Source organism: Zalophus californianus, chromosome 13, assembly GCF_009762305.2.
Source record: "Zalophus californianus isolate mZalCal1 chromosome 13, mZalCal1.pri.v2, whole genome shotgun sequence".
Taxonomy (NCBI): domain Eukaryota; kingdom Metazoa; phylum Chordata; class Mammalia; order Carnivora; family Otariidae; genus Zalophus; species Zalophus californianus.
Genome location: NC_045607.1, coordinates 36,835,237 through 36,852,503, shown reverse-complemented (window position 1 = coordinate 36,852,503; position 17,267 = coordinate 36,835,237). Strand labels below are relative to the sequence as shown.

General features: G+C 51.4%; 1 protein-coding gene and 1 non-coding gene across 3 annotated transcripts; one reads left to right on the top strand and one right to left on the bottom strand.

Annotated features, from left to right (window-relative positions):
• Window positions 1–1,574: 1,574 nt before the first annotated feature.
• Window positions 1,575–1,681, bottom strand: LOC113935234. The gene has a single exon (XR_003523974.1). It is a non-coding gene; the product is annotated as a U6 spliceosomal RNA (small nuclear RNA).
• Window positions 1,682–6,495: 4,814 nt separating this feature from the next.
• On the top strand, window positions 6,496–15,608 carry DNAJB5 (DnaJ heat shock protein family (Hsp40) member B5). Of its 2 annotated transcripts, XM_027616936.1 has the most exons (5): window positions 6,496–6,621; window positions 7,294–7,406; window positions 9,960–10,204; window positions 13,353–13,954; window positions 14,087–15,608. In XM_027616936.1, the coding sequence occupies exons 3-5, from the start codon at window positions 9,994–9,996 to the stop codon at window positions 14,318–14,320; spliced, it is 1,047 nt and encodes a 348-aa protein (XP_027472737.1). In that variant the 5' UTR covers window positions 6,496–6,621; window positions 7,294–7,406; window positions 9,960–9,993; the 3' UTR covers window positions 14,321–15,608. The 2 variants fall into 2 exon arrangements, with proteins under 2 accessions (XP_027472737.1, XP_035579723.1); XM_035723830.1 differs by lacking the exons at window positions 6,496–6,621; window positions 7,294–7,406 and adding an exon at window positions 7,426–7,607.
• The last annotated feature ends 1,659 nt before the right edge of the window (window positions 15,609–17,267 follow it).

The following is a 17,267-nucleotide window of genomic DNA, read 5'->3' as shown; positions in this document are numbered from 1 at the left end:
GAAGCCAGAATTTTCTAAGAAACTGAGGAAGAGGTAAGGCCTCCAAGCTATCTGCGATGTATTCCACCACCACCACAACCAGGGGCCAGTTTTAACACATTTCTCCTCCCAATCCCTGCTGGGTGACAAAGTAGGGAAGCTAGCTGGCTATGTTTTCTCCTGGTCTTCTGGGTCTTTCTTGGTAGAGAATTTCCTCCCCATTTTTGCAATGTTTTAATGTGATATGATAGAGTTGGGTAAACTAAGGTCAAGAGAAGCTTTTCAGAGGACTGTGAAATCCCCCTTTCATTACCTTTACCTGATAAGAACAGAGCCAGTACCTATAGGTAGGAAAGTATCTCTAGAGTGTGGATCAGTGGTGTATAGACTTACCTCTAAACCATAGGGGCCCCAAATACAAATCATTGCTAATATTTTTGAGCAGTTACTATGCACTGGGCAGTTCTAAGTGCTTTACATAAAATCGTCTTCAAAAAACAACCCCGAGGTTTGTATTATAGATGAGAAAAGTGAGGAATAGAGGCTGAGAGTTTCTCAAGGTTACACAGTCACATAGGAAGCAGGGGAACCAGGTAGTCTGGCTTCAGTGCCCATGTTCTTAACTACTTTATTGTGCTGCCTGTCAGGGTACACCTCAAGGAAACAGCTGCTGTGTAGTCTAGCATATCCCCTTTCCACCCTGGGAACAGAAACATAAGCAGCCAGTCCTGTAGCCATGTCACAGGATTTCTTACAACCTGCACAACTCACCCCATTCACTCACATGGCTCCCGTACCTCTCCTCCCCAGAATTTTCAAATGGAGGTCCATCAGGCTCAGGACAGCTTGAGATCTTAAGGGTCCCTTCTGTCTCCAATTTCAATGAAGACCAGCATTAGGAGAGAAAAAGAGACATAAAAGCTGGGCCTCTGTGGACTCTAGTGAAAAGCAAGGTTTCCCCACCCTCAGTCTGGCAATCCTGATGAATTTTCGGTCCTCTGAGGATTGTTCCTCCTCCTGCCACTTGTTCCCAGGGCTGGCTAGAGCCTCGGTTCCACACAAACTTCCACTCACCCTGCCCTGCTCTGGCTCAAGTGTACTCCTCTTATCTCTAGAGGAAGTCATTGCTCAAAGGGGAAAGACTAGCTGCTAAATTTGCTAAACCTGGAATAGAGTTCTCTCTCCCACCCCACCCAAAGGGTTGCTTGGAGTTTGACCTTGCTGAACTTGTTTCCTCATCTGTAAAAGTCTGGGAAAACAATTCCTGTCCTATCTCCTGGGCTGACAGTCAAGTGAGGACAGAATTAGTTTGGTAAGAGGAAAGAGTTTCATACACTATAAGGCATTAAGTGAGCAGCAAGGATTTCTGGCCCTATCTACAAGCTGTGCATGTATCATCTTCCACCCACCCACAATCACAGGCATAGCCGGGGGTACCGCTAATGGTCTCTGTCCACAGTGCTGAAGTCACAGCTGAGACAGTGGGATATCTTCAGTCCCTCTTTTTTTTTTTTTTTTTTCTTTTTTGGTAATATACTAATTTATTCATATATACATTCACTTTACATTATTACATTTTGACATTCATCAAAACCAAAAATACAGTACGCTTCATGAATTTGCATGTCATCCTTGTGCAGGGGCCATGCTAATCTTCTCTGTATGGTTCCAATTTTAGCATATGTGTTGCTGAAGCAAGCACTTCAATCCCTCCTGTCCCACCTTTAAGTAAACATAAATGCAGAGATTTCCAAGCCCAAGGATTGTTCTAAAACGCAGAAGGTATTGCAAAAAATGTTTGTTTCATTTATTTCAAGTATCTTTGTTTTTAAAATAAATACAATACTCCTTTCAAAATCGTAACATTTGGGCAATTGTACATTTGTAACATTGTACAAATGCGCAAGATGTGATCCAGCAGCTCAGGAAGAGGGGGTTATGGTCTTCACTTGATATGGAGGAACAGTATGAGGTAGCTACCAAAAAACTGATGTCAGGTGAGGCTATGTAGGAAGAAGGTCAGAGTCAGATGAGAGAGGCAGGCTGGCTCATTTGTACACTGCACCAGCACTCCTAGAAAAAGCTAATCAGAGTCAGGCACCATGAATTGAAACCCAGCCAGTGTAGCATGGTCTTAGGGGCTAGAATGGAACAAGGCAGAGGAGGAACCCATGAAGGCCTGAGAGACGTCTCATCCTGGAGAGGAGCAGACTTGAGGGATGTAGATGGCTGATGCCTGACAGATGGGACTGATGAGGTCAATGTGACCTCAAAGACAGAGCTAAGACCAAAGGTGGAGGAGAGGCAGATTTTTGCTCAATAGGACCAAAAGGTAACTGGATACCAGGGAAGGTAGTGAAGCTGTATAAGTACATGACAGAAATGTTGAGTTGGGGGTAGGATGCCTTACCAGGTATACAGTCCTCTTGAGATTTGTGATGTCTGTAAATGGTTAAGCACCTTCTGGTGTATGCCCAGCCCTGAGCCCAGCTGAGCTAGAGGCAGAGTCAAGATTGTACAGACCCACGTGACCACAAAACATTAGAATAACTGGGTTGGGAAAGTTAATTTCTTTAGTTCAACCTCACAGACCGACTGTTGTGCCTCCAGCTCTGGGTCGTGACCTGAGAGAAAAGAGCCAAGATCTCAATACACCTGACTTCCCCTTCCCAGATGGGCTCCGGAAGGCCTGCCTCTAGAACCTGATGTTGCACGCCCTCTGCTGGTCATTTCTAGCACTATCCTCTCACTCCCAAGGCAAGAAATAACCCCTTTGAACACTACTACTGGTCAGTGTAGGTTTAGATCGGGTGAGTCCCAAGGAGTTAGATCGCTGGTCAGTGTCCAATCAGTGAACAGGATCAGAACTGAATCTGCAGTTGAATTCAAGTAAGATTAGGGCTCATCCATGTCTAGAAAGGACTTAGGCTAAGGTTGAGTTTGGGGAACTGTCTGGTCTAGGACTAAGGCCAAGGTCAGTGTCTCAGGTGAGGTCAAAGTTGGCACTCAGTGTGGAACTGAATTCTGGGTCCAAGTGTCAGCATGAAATATATATCCAGGTGAGATGCTAAGAGTCTGACCTCAGGAAGGAGTCAGTCTGCATCCAGGGGTCAATGTAGCATTCCTATCCAAGGTGAAATCATCAGGTAATAAGCACCAGCCACAGGAGAACTCAAGCAGAGACATTGCTAGGGGAGAAGTATAAGGGTTGGAGGACAGAATGAAGTAGTCACTAATTTCTAAGAGCCTCCCAACTTTAAAGATGGTAAAGGGCAAGCTAGAGCCACAGTCGCCTCAGAAGGTGGATCCCTATATTCCAGTTCCAACTTCCTGTGAAAGCCCCCCCACAAGAGTATTGCCACATACAAGTCATAGGTACAGTTTGGGGACAGGAGAGGTCCAAGGACCTGTCCTGTCACTGCAGAGAGCTGGCATCTGTGGGGGTAGTCTTCCTCCCCCCCCTCCTGTTCTCTTGTTTCTACTGGCAACAGGGCTTAGCAGCCTCCCACACCTAGATCTTAGCAACCATGGGAGCCCCTGGCAACTGCTGCCATGGTGACAAGACAGGGAACTAAGAATGGGCTGGGGTGGAGCACTTCCTCTGGAGCCTTCAGGATATGTGCAAGATAGGGGGCTCCCCCTCCCATACACAGTCTGAGAGGGAACATGTGCTCCTGTGTAAACGCCTCCTCACTGGCACCCGCCCCTGCCCCTGCCCCCGGGTTCCGGTTCCCTCAGGGTGAGAAAATGAGGGACACCTAGGGTTATGACGTCTCCATAGGAAGGGAGGGGAATGCAGGTGCTGAGAACTGATATGATCACGGATTCATGCATGCCCTGGCAGTCAACATGTCAATATCCATGACGCTGTTCATCATGTAGACACAGACCTACATAGTCATTTAATCACACATGTATATCAACACAAAATCACATACACAACAAATAAAACAGAATCAGGCATATTACCACACAAAAATATCACACAGATATACTCTCACTTACAAATCACACTACAGATACAACAGTACAAATAACTCCCAATCAGACTTGAACATCAAACAGATGCACTCACACATCCAGGTATCTGTGAACATACAGAGTAACGGTTAACTTTGCTGAGCAATAACTACATACCAAGCTCAGAACTACATGCATAGCATGTGTTACCTTAATTAACCCTCAGAACAACCCTAGGAGGTACTGCTCTTTTCTATACCCTTGAGACAAAGATAGAAATGAGGCACAGATGTGGCAAGTGACCTCACAAGGTCAACAGAGCCTACATTCTTACACCTATGCCACACTGTGCACCCTGCTTCCTAATGCACACCTGATACCCGGGCAATAGTACACGGTGGAAATAGAGAACCCAGCAGACAGTGGAATCCATGCCACCAGCACCTGAAGGCATGGCCCTGCACCCCCGAAGTTCTAAGCCCAGAGTATAGCATTAGCAGGGACCAGGTAAAGGGCCAATGACTAAACTCTCTGCCCCCGTGCTAGCACAGGCAAGGCTGGAGGAGGCAAAATAGATAGAACTGGAATAGGAAGTAGAACCACCCACAGCCGGGGCCCCCATGAGTCTGGAGGTGGCAGAGTGAGATCCCCCAGATCAAAGTAGCCAGCACCTGTCCTGAGCCTCGTCATCCTACCTTGCTCATCTCCATGTCACACTACTATTCCATTCCTCCATCATCCCATCTCCCCTCCCTTCTAGTCTTTGCTCCCCACTTCTCCTTCCATTCTCACCCCCATCCTGACCTCCCACCCCTCTCCTTCTCCTCTCCCCTCCCCTCCTCTTCCCATCCCCCTCACCCCATCTTCCCTCCTTCCTCTCATTTCCCTCATCCCACCTTTTCTCCATCCTCTTCTTACCCCACGTCCTTTCCTTACTTCACAGCTCACACCCCTTTACGCCTGGGATCACCACGGTGAGCACTAGAAAGAAGGCAGAGAATGGAGAATATGCAGACCTGACCTCAGGACCCCCTAGATTTCTCTCCTGCTCTGCTCTGCTCTGCCCTGCAGCCCAGGTACTGATATTCTCCAAGCCTCAGTGTCCAGCTCTATTCAGATTGCATGAACTCATGGGTATCCAAACTGTTTCTGGGAAATGGCAAAGAAAGAGAGGTGAGAGCTTCTGCCCTGGCCCTTCCTTTGTCCTCAAACCCCCCAAGAATTCCTTTCGCCTCCTCACCCCCAGATAACCCCCTCCCCACCCCCGCTGCCTGTAGCACAGATGGGCCTGGGAGACAGTGACGTGGGCGCCAGGCACCGTGTCTGTTCAAGCGTCGGCTTCCGCTGGCTACCGCCTCCGCAGCCCTGCCTGCTCTGAACAGCGGGGACACTAGGGCTGAGATTTAATGGGGGAGAGAGGGGGTTGGGACTGAGATGTGTTAAGGAAATCATGTGGAGCGGAGATGAAGGGTTAAAAGGGGAAGTTAGGATAGGAGAGATCATACGAGTAGATAACGGATTAAGGATAGGATAAAACAGAAGATTATGGGGGCGGGGGTGGGGGTGGGAGTGGGAGTGGGAGTGGGGGTGGGGGGGAGGCAGGAGATCATACCCAGCCAAGAAGAGGGGAAAGAAAAGAAGTGGGCTAACATTTGGGAATTCAAGGGGGAAGTAGGATGAAAGATTACAGAGAGAACGTTAATGAGAATTGTGAGGTTGCTGAGGAGGGGCTGCTCACAAGGGAGCTGGGATGAGGGGATTATACAGAGGATGAAAAGGGGACTCACAAAGGAATTAATGAGGAGGCACTAAACCTGGGGAGAACTACCAGGTTACAAAGGAGAAAGCAGAAGGGTGCTTAAATTCCACATGTCTATCGGGGTCTGTTTTGCTAGGTCATCTCAGGTCAATTCCGGGTCAAGATAAGGTAAAGCTGAATCAGGTCTAAGCTGAATCAGGTCTGGGCTGGAAGTCCACAGCTCCGATGGAAGACAGGTAAGAAGGGGTGACCTTTTGACCCTGGTCGAGGGACTACAGCTCTCAAACCACACTATTCTCTCCCCCTACCCTCCTAAACGAAGAAAGGAAAGAATGCCCAGAGTCACCGCCAACTGGTAGGCAGTTTTCCTTTAAGGCTGCCTTTGACGTTAAACAGGTTCCAGAAGGTTCTCCCGGGATTCGAGCGGTGGCCAGTACGTCCCACCTTCTCAAACCCGAGATTGGACTAATATAGTTGCCCCCCAGTCTCGAGTCTGAGCCCCACAGACCAACCAATAAAATCAAAGGGCGCGTAGAGTCGCCGCCCTCTGTCCCTTTCACCAATGACACAACGAGCTAGCGAAGAGGTGTGGTTGACTGATCCCAGAGTGCACCAATCAGACCGACACCAATCACTGCCCGGAATGTGTGCGCGTGTGGCCGGGTGACAGGGGCGGAGAATGGGCGGCTATCACCAAGGCACTCGTTGAAGACTGTCCAATTACAGCGGAGGGTGAGCTGAGTGACGGGCAGGCCGCGCAATGGGCGGTGCGGAGGCGGAGCCGTGGGGGCGGGTTCCCCGGCCCGCTGTCTGCGGCCGGCGGGCAGGCGACTCCTGTCCCGAGTGGAGGCGGCGGAGCCGGAGCCAGGGGAGGGGGCAGCGGCTGTCTGACGGACCGCGGTGGCGCCCGCAGCTCCTCACTGGTGAGGGCACCGAGACAGGACTCAGGGGTCCCGGGAGCGGGGGGCGTCGCGGAGCCAGGGGTCCTGGTGTAGGGGGTGGGTGAGATGGGGGGGCGCTGGCACACTGAAGGCCCATCGTTTCTTCTGCCGTGGTGGTGCGGGGACTGGGGTCTGCAAGGTGCTTGATGTCTGCGACCCTCTAACAGGGGGCAGCCAGCGTCTGAGCTGGGGGGGAGGGTCGGGCCGGGTCGGATTGGGTTCCGCGGGCGGAGGCGTTTCTGAGCCAGCCCAGCCTGTCAGCGTCGGTGACATCACCGACCACCCTCCCCCGCCCGAGCCCCCTCGCCTCCCTTCCCCTCCTCTCCTCGCCGCGCCTTTTGTCCCGGGCGAGCTCGGCTCTGCCCCGCCCCTCCCCGCCCATCTGCGAGGGAGGAGACTCCGGGTCAGTGACTTCATTGAGTAGGTTCTTGGGGATTGGGGTCGGATCCTCCCCGGAGAGAGAGGAACTCACTGCCTCTCAGGCCCTCACAATCACACCTGCCACAAGTACACAGGCTGCCACTCGCAAGCACACGCTTGCCACTGCCAGCCTTACTGTCACACTGCCATACAGCCATTCATACAGACATTGCTGCACCTGAGAGCAGGTGGCCGCTGGACCCTCTTCCTTCACTCTCCACACCTGGGGATCAGGTCTAGCTCCTGCTGCACCGGACAGGCCTTGCTGGGCAAGTGCCTCTGAGAACCTGAGGAGGTGGCTTCCTGAGCTGCAGCTTTCCAAGCAGGCTCCAGCGGAGCGATCAGAGGTGAGGGGCTGGGCTGGGCATGTTTAAGCGCACAGTGCTCTCCTGCCCATCCCCAGCAGCACCCCCACTACAGGCCCGAGGAGCTTTCCGGAGCTTCCCACACTTCTGGGGAGAAGACTTCTTAGCCAGCTTGATGTTTAAAATTCAGCTGGAGCCCTTAAAACTTCGAGCGTGGACGCTGAATGGGTTTGTAAAGTTCCGGTAAGTCCCTCTGGAGAAAGGCACTCATATCCCTACCACGTCAGATTCTCCACATCACATCCCCCTTCATTGCCTACCATATCATCCTTATCTCAGCCCCATTACATGTAAGAACCCTCCTTCTACCTCACCCTCACATTTGAATGAACTGCACCCCTTGTCATTCATCTCCTATACCAAACCCTTCAGGCATCCATCCATTTTCCAGACATCTTCTCCAGTATTTCAACTCTCTACATCTCTCCCTTTCAACCCATTGGTAACCCATTTTCCACCTCAGTCGTTTCCATTTGTCGTTCCTTGTCTCCTTCCACCAGTACTTCATTTTCTGTATCAACCATCCCCCCTCCCTATACAGGCCTTCTTGCTATTTCTCATTTTTCATTCCTGCCTCTACATGAACATCCTCTTCATTCTTCTCCATCCAAGGTAGTGCCATGCCATGGGACTCCTTTGTCATTCCAACACGTGGCTTGTGGGTATGGGGAGGGAGGGAGAGAGGGAGGAAAGGAGAAAAAAGGCAGTTCCTGAAAGAGCTTGCCCTGTGTCTGTGGAGACAAGAGAAGTGTAGGTCTAGAACGGTTATCAGGTGAGTGCCAGGAAGGAAGCTGGCCTGATGAGGAGGTAATACAGGGACAGCAAGAGGAGGGTGGGAGCATTGGCAAGCTGTTCCACTTGCCCTCTGCCTAGAAGCTGCTATGGTTCTCTGGGGGCACCCTCTTGGTGTATTAGGGTTCCTTTCCAGTCCTGGGGTGGCGGGGAGAAGGTGTGGGCTGAGGCAGAGATGGCAGACCACCCCCAGTTCCCTCTCAGACGGCTTTTACTGTTGCTTCCGAAAATGGCTGCCCACCCCCAGATGCTCTTCTCTCACTCTTCCAACCCCAGCTTCCCCCACCAGGCGTGACATGCTGGTAGGGGGAGAAGGGGGGAGTACCCGCCTTTATGGAGCCTTCTCTTCATCAGAGTGAGGTGACTCCCAGAACCATGAGTCAACTCAGCCACCTGCAACAGGCCCTGTGGTGGCAGGAGCTAGGGCCATTGTCCCTGCCTTCCTGGGGCCTTAAGGCCTCCCCTTACCCATTACAGCCCTCACTCCTGCCAGGAAACCCTGTATACCTCACTGAAGCAGTCAGAGGCAGAAAAGCAGGCCTCAGCTGTGGCTGCCAGCACAGGACACTGCTAGAAAGACTCTGATTCTCTGGGCTTTGGTAGGGGTTGGCCAAGCCTCTGAAGGGCTAGAGAATGGCTTCTGGCCATCTCCCCAAAGAGACCACCTACAGGAAAGTCCCCTTCCCTTCCTACCTACCATGTAGGCAGTGGTGAAGGGAGATTAGGGTGGAAGAATGAGAGCCCTATGTTTCTCCCTCACAAAACAAATACCCCTGTATCCAGCTTAGAAGGAACTATCAGAGGAGTGTGGGCCTGGCTCTGGGCCAGATCCTGAACCACTGGGCAGGTGAGAAGGAGGGACTGGTAGGGAAGGTATTAAGGAAATGGTGATTAGTGCCTAATTATTCTAACAACTAAGGTTAAGAAAGGGATGCCCAGGATGCTTTTGTTCACTAACACTAGTGCTTAGGTGGCACAGATGTGTCTTCATACACATTTTGTGTGTAGACACTGGGAAATGAGTAAAGGGAACTATTGCCCTGGTTGGAGGAAGGACAGTGTCATTCCCCTGCTAATAAGGGAGTTAGAAACAGCAGTTTCCAAAGGCTGTGAGTCATCCTCTGATCTGAATCACACGTGAGGCTTAGCATCATCTGGAGAGCAGGGACAAGGAGCCTGGGGTCTTCATGAGCGGAGAGGACTCCAGGCACCTACACCCTGACTCAGCCTGGCTGGCCAGGACAGCTGGCTAAAGACCCGGGCCTGTCCCTAGTCCTGGGCCACTGCCCCAGTTGCCCTTAGCCCGGGCACCATGCCTGAGGCATGGCGTAAAAGACCACGACGCTCAGGTGACCTCACCCAGTACACTGATCTTTGCCAGCTTCTGTGTGTGGGCCTGTCAGTCCATGGTGCCACCTCATGCAGCAGGGCCTCTCAGGGGTCCTCAGTCTGGCCCAGGGACCTGGGCCTTAGCCTAGCCCCTAGTAGGCCACAGCCCCCAGCTTCCTGCTGGGAAAATCCAGGAGCTGACGAAAGAATCACAGAATCCTAGAATGTCAGAGCTGGAAGAGATCATCTAGTCCAAACCTTTCATTTCACTGATGGGGAGACAGAGGCCTACAGAACAGGCATGACCTGCTGAAAGTCACACAGTGAGTCACTTAGGGATCGCAAGATCATCAGGAGCAGGGCTGGGTCAGGAGGGAAGAGGGGCTTCAAGGACTGGCCCTGGGTTTCTTTCAGAAACAAGGAGACAAGTGCCGGTCCAGTGGCTGTGATGGGAAAGGATTATTACAAGATTCTTGGGATCCCATCGGGAGCCAACGAAGATGAGATCAAGAAAGCCTATCGGAAGATGGCCTTGAAGTACCACCCAGACAAGAACAAAGAACCCAATGCTGAGGAGAAGTTTAAGGAGATTGCAGAGGCCTATGATGTGCTGAGTGACCCTAAGAAACGGGGCCTGTATGACCAGTATGGGGAGGAAGGTAAGAGGGTAGGGCTCCAGCCTGATCCTGGACCCCGTCCTTGTCTGGGGTGCTGGGTAAGCCGGTTCTCATAGCAGGCAACTGGAAGCTGAGGAGGGGGTGAGGGAGGCAAGTGTTCTCAGCACTGACACCCAGAGGAGAGAAGAGACCACCCACTACCCAGCCTTGGCTTACCATAGCTTTCCCCGCTTCTCTCTGCCTCTCTCTCTCCTCAAATTCAGGCCTTAGAGACATCTGAAGTCAGGAGCAGAGGCCTTCCCCCTCCCTCTTTTCCCTCCCAGCCTTATTAGTCCAGCCTGAAGTCCCTGCTGCTCCATTGGCTGATAGGGAAGGTTGGGGAAAAGGAGTGTGTGTGGCTTGGTGGTCTGAGGACAGAGCATTTACATTCATCAGCATAAAAGTCTGGCCCTTAAGCAGCCTGGGAATTAACCACTGGAACTCTGATATGGAGAGATGATCTTGCCCACTTCAAGCCAGCAGAATGGAGGGGGAGCTCTGCCTCCCTGAGGAAGTGGCAGGGATCCAAGGATGGCAGGGGAACTGCTGCTGGCAGTTTGCCCCCCTTCCTGAAGTAGCTGGTGGCCCGCACGGGGTGGCAGGAAAGGCCCAAATAAAGCCTCTGAGAGGGCGGCCCCTCCCAGTACATCCCACAGGCATGATGTAGCTGCTAATTCTGGGCCTGCCCCTCAGGGCCGCCTGCCACCCGCCAGCCACAGGCACCTGTCAGGCTATATTAAGAGACGTTGCCACAGCTGAGGACTCTCCTTCCTAAGAGGAACTGTCCTTCCTGCCCAACAGCATCTACCTTTCTTCCACATTCTCCTCCTCACTCTCCTGACTCCAGCCTCAAAACTAGATGGGCTAATGATATGTACTGTACCTGCTACAGAGTAGATAGTAGATAAGTGCTCAAAAGAATGTTCTTTTCCTCTCCTCCTTGCTTTGTGTCTCTGTGCACCCCAGTCCTCCCAACCACCTCTTCTCATTCTCCGTGCCACTAGTTCCTTCAGTTTTTCCCTGCTCACCTACTAGACTTGCCAGCTCCCAGATTCACAGACATCTGCTGGAATCCCCAGTGTTCTCTCAGCTAAGACATTTTTCTCCCTGGGATGGAGGGGTGGGAAGAGGGAAGCAGTGCACACACCATGCCACCGTGTGACCTGTCTAGGAATTGCACTCTTTTCTCCATTTGGCCTCACCTTTGTTAGCTGGAGAGCTACCCAGAAACTTCACCCCTCCTGCATGACCAAGCCTAAGTGAAGGACAAAGCTCAGCCTCTAGGCCCAGACACTGGGTTCTACTGTTGATCTACATCCCAGGAGGTCTCCAAAGAATGCAGCACAGCCTTAAGGAGAAACCCGGGGCCCCGGGAAGGAGAAGCAGCCTTGAAAATGTGGGTTATATTTCTGTCTGCCCTGCCTCCTCCCCAACAGCCAGCCAGCAGAAGTGTGCACAGACTCTCTGCACAACCCTGGCTGGGGACAAGTTGTTCCCAGCTTGAAAAAAGGGTGGCAGTGGTACAACAGGGATCCCTACAGAGAAGCTTTCCCTCCTGTTGTTACCAGTCCAGCCTCCCTCTCTCACTGAGCTCTGCCAAGCTTCTTGAACTCACCTAATAATCAGACCTTCAATAAAAGGAAAGAACAGACCCCAAGTCTCAGGGGAGGGATGAAGAGGCAGCTGCCACAAGTCTGTGAACTGCCTGCCACTCGGCCTCTCTAATGCAACCCAAATCTGTCCTTGTGGTCCCACGAAATAAGAAGCTAATTTAATTTAGGCTTAGACTTCCACAACCAACGGAAGTTCGAGATAAAAAGCCTCAAAGCAAAGAATCCCTTTTCCCCTAGCCTGCACCCCACCCATGAGTCTACACATTCTAGATCATTTCTCAGTGTTAACGCCCTCCCTCACTCCTCACCCCATCACCACCACTACCATCCCCCCATGGAGGCTGCCTCCAGCAATCTGAGTTCCTTAGACAGGACCTGACTGGTGAGAGAGCAGCTAGGGCCACGACCGCAATGTGCCAGCGCATTCATGCATTTTGGTTGCTCTGACATCAGGTATGGGGTGTGGGGCTTGGTGTTGTACAAGTCCAAGAAGCTCTATTCCTATTTGTATTCTATGTCTGTCCAGTGCATGAATGGCACCCCTGGAGTTGTACAATACCATGAGCTCTGAGTGTGGAAACAAAGCATTTGAACACTTTCTAGAGAAAAAGCTCCTCGGGGTACCTGGGTGGCTCAGTCGGTTAAGTATCTGATTTCAGCTCCAGTCATGATCTCAGGGGTCTTGGGATCAAGCCTGCTCGTCCAGCCCCCTCATCCAGCCCCTGCGTGTCCAGCCCCCGTGTCCAGTTCCCCCACCCTACCATAGGGCTCCCTGGTCAGCAGGGAATCTGCTTGTCCCTCTCCCTCTGCCCATTGCCCCCCCCACTCATGGGCGCACGTGCTCTCTCGCGCACACACACTCTCTCATATAAATAAATAAAATCTTTGAAAAAAAAACAAAAATAAAAATAAAATTAAATAAAAAGAAAGAAACAGCTCCTCATCTCCAAGCCAATGAGCTTTCCTGCTTTTTTGGGCCCTCCTGATTTCCCATTTGGATAGGAGTCAGGAAAAAGGGGAACTACACTAGCAGCACAATGAGAGTGGGCTTCCTCCTGGACTGTATCCCCACCTTATTTGGGACAGGTCACTTACTAGCTTCCTGTATAGTTAAATCTATCCAGTTGCCTCTTGCTCTGTGTGTCTTGGGAGATAAAGATTTAGGAGTCAGGTATGACTGTAATGTGATCCCAGGCCAGCCACTTAAGGCTTTGTGAGACATCTTTGGGTCATGGGGACATGGAAGAGACTACAGGACTGGAAGTCCCATCCTCCAAGTCTTCTAGCCTTGGCTTTTCTACCTCTTGGGTAACTCAGCCTCTTTGAACCTCATGATGCGCTTTATTATTAAACATATAATTAAGAATAGAAATTAATCTTGTCAGAGACTTTTCTTACTCTATTTTGCCAGCCCTCTCTATGGGAGTTAAAGGTGGCTTCTTTCTCTAGGCCCATGAACTAGGAGCTAGAGGGCAGGGGGTGGAGATTGGGATGGGGCCAGGACCAGCCACACTATCCCTAACTTCTCCTCCCTCCAGGCCTGAAGACCGGCGGTGGTTCATCGGGTGGCTCCAGTGGCTCCTTTCACTACACCTTTCATGGGGATCCCCATGCCACCTTTGCCTCCTTCTTTGGTGGCTCCAACCCCTTCGATATCTTCTTTGCCAGCAGTCGGTCCACTAGACCCTTCAGTGGCTTTGACCCAGATGACATGGATGTGGATGAAGATGAGGATCCATTTGGCGCCTTTGGCCGCTTTGGCTTCAATGGGCTGAGTAGGGGTCCAAGGCGAGCCCCAGAACCATTGTACCCTCGGCGTAAGGTACAGGACCCACCTGTGGTGCATGAGCTGCGGGTGTCCCTCGAGGAGATCTACCACGGCTCCACCAAGCGCATGAAGATCACAAGGCGGCGCCTCAATCCTGATGGGCGAACTGTGCGCACCGAGGACAAGATCCTGCACATTGTCATCAAGCGTGGCTGGAAGGAAGGCACCAAGATCACCTTTCCCAAAGAGGGTGATGCCACACCTGACAACATCCCTGCTGATATCGTCTTTGTGCTCAAAGACAAGCCCCATGCACACTTCCGTCGAGATGGCACCAACGTGCTCTACAGTGCCCTGATTAGCCTCAAGGAGGTAGGGCCTGGGTCAGGTTGTTGTGTGTGTTGGGGAGGGGAGGGAAAATGGGCACATTCTTTCCTCACTTCAGTCTTTTCCTCCCTTCCCACTCTACCCCACCTTTTCCTCACTCTGCCTCATTTTCCCCAGGCGCTGTGTGGCTGCACTGTGAACATTCCCACTATCGATGGCCGGGTGATCCCATTACCGTGCAATGATGTCATCAAGCCAGGCACCGTGAAGAGACTCCGTGGGGAGGGCCTTCCCTTCCCCAAAGTGCCCACCCAGCGAGGAGACCTCATTGTCGAGTTCAAAGTTCGCTTCCCAGACAGATTAACACCACAGACACGACAGATACTTAAGCAGCACCTACCCTGTTCCTAGGCTCTGCCCTAGCCAGCCCAGAGTCTACCACAGCAATACCCCCTACACTCACTCCACCCAATGTGCACCCAGCTTGATGTCCACCGGACACTGGCAACTTTTTCTAAAATGAAAAAAAAAAAAAAAAAGCCACTGGATTTTCAGGAAAATGTTCCTGTCCCTGACCCCTTTCAGAGCTGGGCTGCCTTGGGGAAGTGGGTGGGAGGTGGGGAGAGCTAGCCCAGGGGTCAATTTTCATGTCACTAGCTTTGAATCCAGTTCCCATGACAGTGGCTGGAGAGTGACCTGAGTGCTACTTGAAGATACCGAGATTCCCTGTCTATGCCTGTAAATAGCATGTCCTCTTTCCCCTCTCAGCTTTGGGAATACCTCTCCTCTCCCTTCTCTTCAGCTTCCTCCTACTGGGGGACAAAGAAGATAGAAAGGACACTGCTTCCCCACCCCCGCCTCACCCCTAGGTCCACCATGTCTAAAGTTAATGCACACACATTCATGCACACAAAGCACTCACCTAGAGCTATTTGTGCCTCTGCGGAGTTGAGATAGGAAGGGAAGGTCCGTAACCCATGAACCGGGCCACTGAGCACGAGACACTTTTCATTTGGGGCAGGAAGGTGAACAGGGCCCTTGGCAGCCTCCCTGAGAGCTCCCCTACCCAGATCCCACAGAGCTGAAAGTTCTGTCCTCCCTGCTGCTCTCAGGAGCGTGCAAGGGTGGAGGGAGGGGAAGAGGGCCTGCTAGTATTAAGGCTAAGAGGTAGGGGGCAGGGTCCATCTCCCAGCCTTCAGCAGGAAGGGAAAGGGCTTTGGGGTCAGGTGGCAGCTATTCCCCACCAAGAGATTCAGGGTCACAGGTTTCTCCCCACACCTCTGAACTCAGGGCCTAGCCACCCCCAAACTTCCAAATCCCATTTTGTGATATGTGAAGCTACTTATTTCTTACCCTTCATGGAGGCTGCGTGGGAGAATTTCCAGCCCTTTGATGCCTGTGTGACCCCACCCCACTCCCACAGTTGTATCAAGGTCAAATAGTGAAGAAGCTAGGGGAAGACGGCTTTAGCCAGGTCCTGGGGTGGGGTCTTTAGGTTTTCTCACTTTGACAAGCCCCTGAATGTTTTTATAGTAGTTTTTTTGTATTTTTTTGTAATGACAGTATTATGAAAAAAAAAATAAAGTATTTTAAAAATAAGGCGTCTGAGCAGGAGCAATGAACCTGGGATGGGGGCAGGTGTGAGGTACCACTCAACTTCCTCCCAGGGCCCTGGTCACCTCTGAGAAATCCAGGCAGTCCTTCAATATAAGGTGACATGGACTCCTTCCTTCCTCTAAGCCTAGGCTCCTGGGATTTCTAAAACATATACCCCAAACACAGCAGAGACAGAAGATACTCAACTATTAGAAGAAACAAATCTATTCAGAAAGAATAAATATACTTGGTTATGAGAACTAGAGACTATCCTCTTTGAAGGAAGTGCTAGCATGAGAACTAATAGATTTTCTCTACATGGACTGGAATTTTCCTTTGAGAAAAATGTTCCTCCTAGGAGGGGATGAAGGAGGACTTTCTGGCTAACTAGAAGAGATACATCCCCAAAGTCAGAGCCTGGGGGAGTGGAAAGAACGGCTAGAGGTACCTGGCTGGCATCTTGGGCCCATGCTGGCAGGGCGTGGCTGGGGATGCAGGCTTCCTGGAAGGCATGAACGCTGTTGCTGATCCTTAAATCTTACAATTTTCTGGGGATTTCTGTCCTTGTCTCTGAACTACTTATCCCTGTTGAGACAACTCTGATCCTCAGGGCCTGCATGTGGCCTGCACGATACACTTGTCACTTTCCTTGGATCTGGGTAAGGGGGAGCCATGTAGTCACAGGAATGCCCATCTGCAGGCTATGCCTGGGCCTGGACTTCCTCCTGATACTGACTTTCTTCCATGCCTGAGCCCCAGATTCTTCTTCAAGATCAAGCCCACAAGAACCATGCTCTCCTAAGCTTCAGTGTCCATGGTCCCATCACCTGGGCCTAGGCTCCATACAGAGGCTAACACCAGCTAAGCTTTAACAGGGAACTTCTGCCCTTGCCTTTTCTCCTGGGACAATGCCAGTGAAAACGCTTCTCATCTTTTTACCTAAGGTACTTTTGGGAGGAGACTGTTCCTTCCGCTGCAGAAACCAAGGGGCCTTGCTCACAAAGGTGTCTGCAAATTTCCTGCTCTGGGCAGGGAGATCCCCAATCCTGCATCTGCTACTCCATGCTTTCTTGTTTTGGGTCCCCTAGGTTGTCCCTATTCACCTGGGGCTAAATTATTGTCCTGGCTCTTTCCTGAGGCCTGAAGCTTTGGTCTGCTGAGCCAGACTACTTCCTCTGGCTGCAGTGGGTACATATAAGACCCGGGAAACTGTTGTATCTCCCCTGAGGCTGTCTGGGGATGAGCCTATGAGTCCTTAGAAGCCAGGCTATCTGAGGCCAGGGGCGCTCCCATGAGAAAGCCCTGAAGCTGGCTCAGCAGCTCTACCTGCAATTTGAGCCTTTCCCATCTTAGAGGTTGCATGGGGGATTTGTGGTCATTTAACACCTGTGTAACCCTCTATGCACACACACACGCACACGCACACGCACACACACACACACACACACACACACACCCCTACATAAAAGTCAAAATAGTAAAAGAGCTAAGGGGAAGACTATTTCAGCCAGGTCCTGGGCAGTGGGGTCTTAACTCACTTTGAGAAGCCCCTGAATCCTTTTATAGTAGTGTCTGCATGTGTGTGTGTGTATAATTTTGTAATGACAGTACTATGACCTCATTTGCTCATTTGTAATGACAGTAACATGTTCTTTAAGGCTTGGCCATCCTGAATCTTGGGCAACCATCACTCTTGGTGGTAGGGGCCATTCCTTGGTCACTGGAGCACCTTGACCACTCAGATAGCCATTTAGCTTCTGGG

Coding starts and splice junctions, on each gene's coding strand:
- DNAJB5 (XM_035723830.1), top strand. CDS start 7,426: ATGTTTAAGCGCACAGTGCTCTCCTGCCCATCCCCAGCAGCACCCCCA. Junction 10,205..13,352: donor TGACCAGTATGGGGAGGAAG/GTAAGAGGGTAG, acceptor TCCTCCCTCCAG/GCCTGAAGACCGGCGGTGGT. Junction 13,955..14,086: donor CCCTGATTAGCCTCAAGGAG/GTAGGGCCTGGG, acceptor CATTTTCCCCAG/GCGCTGTGTGGCTGCACTGT.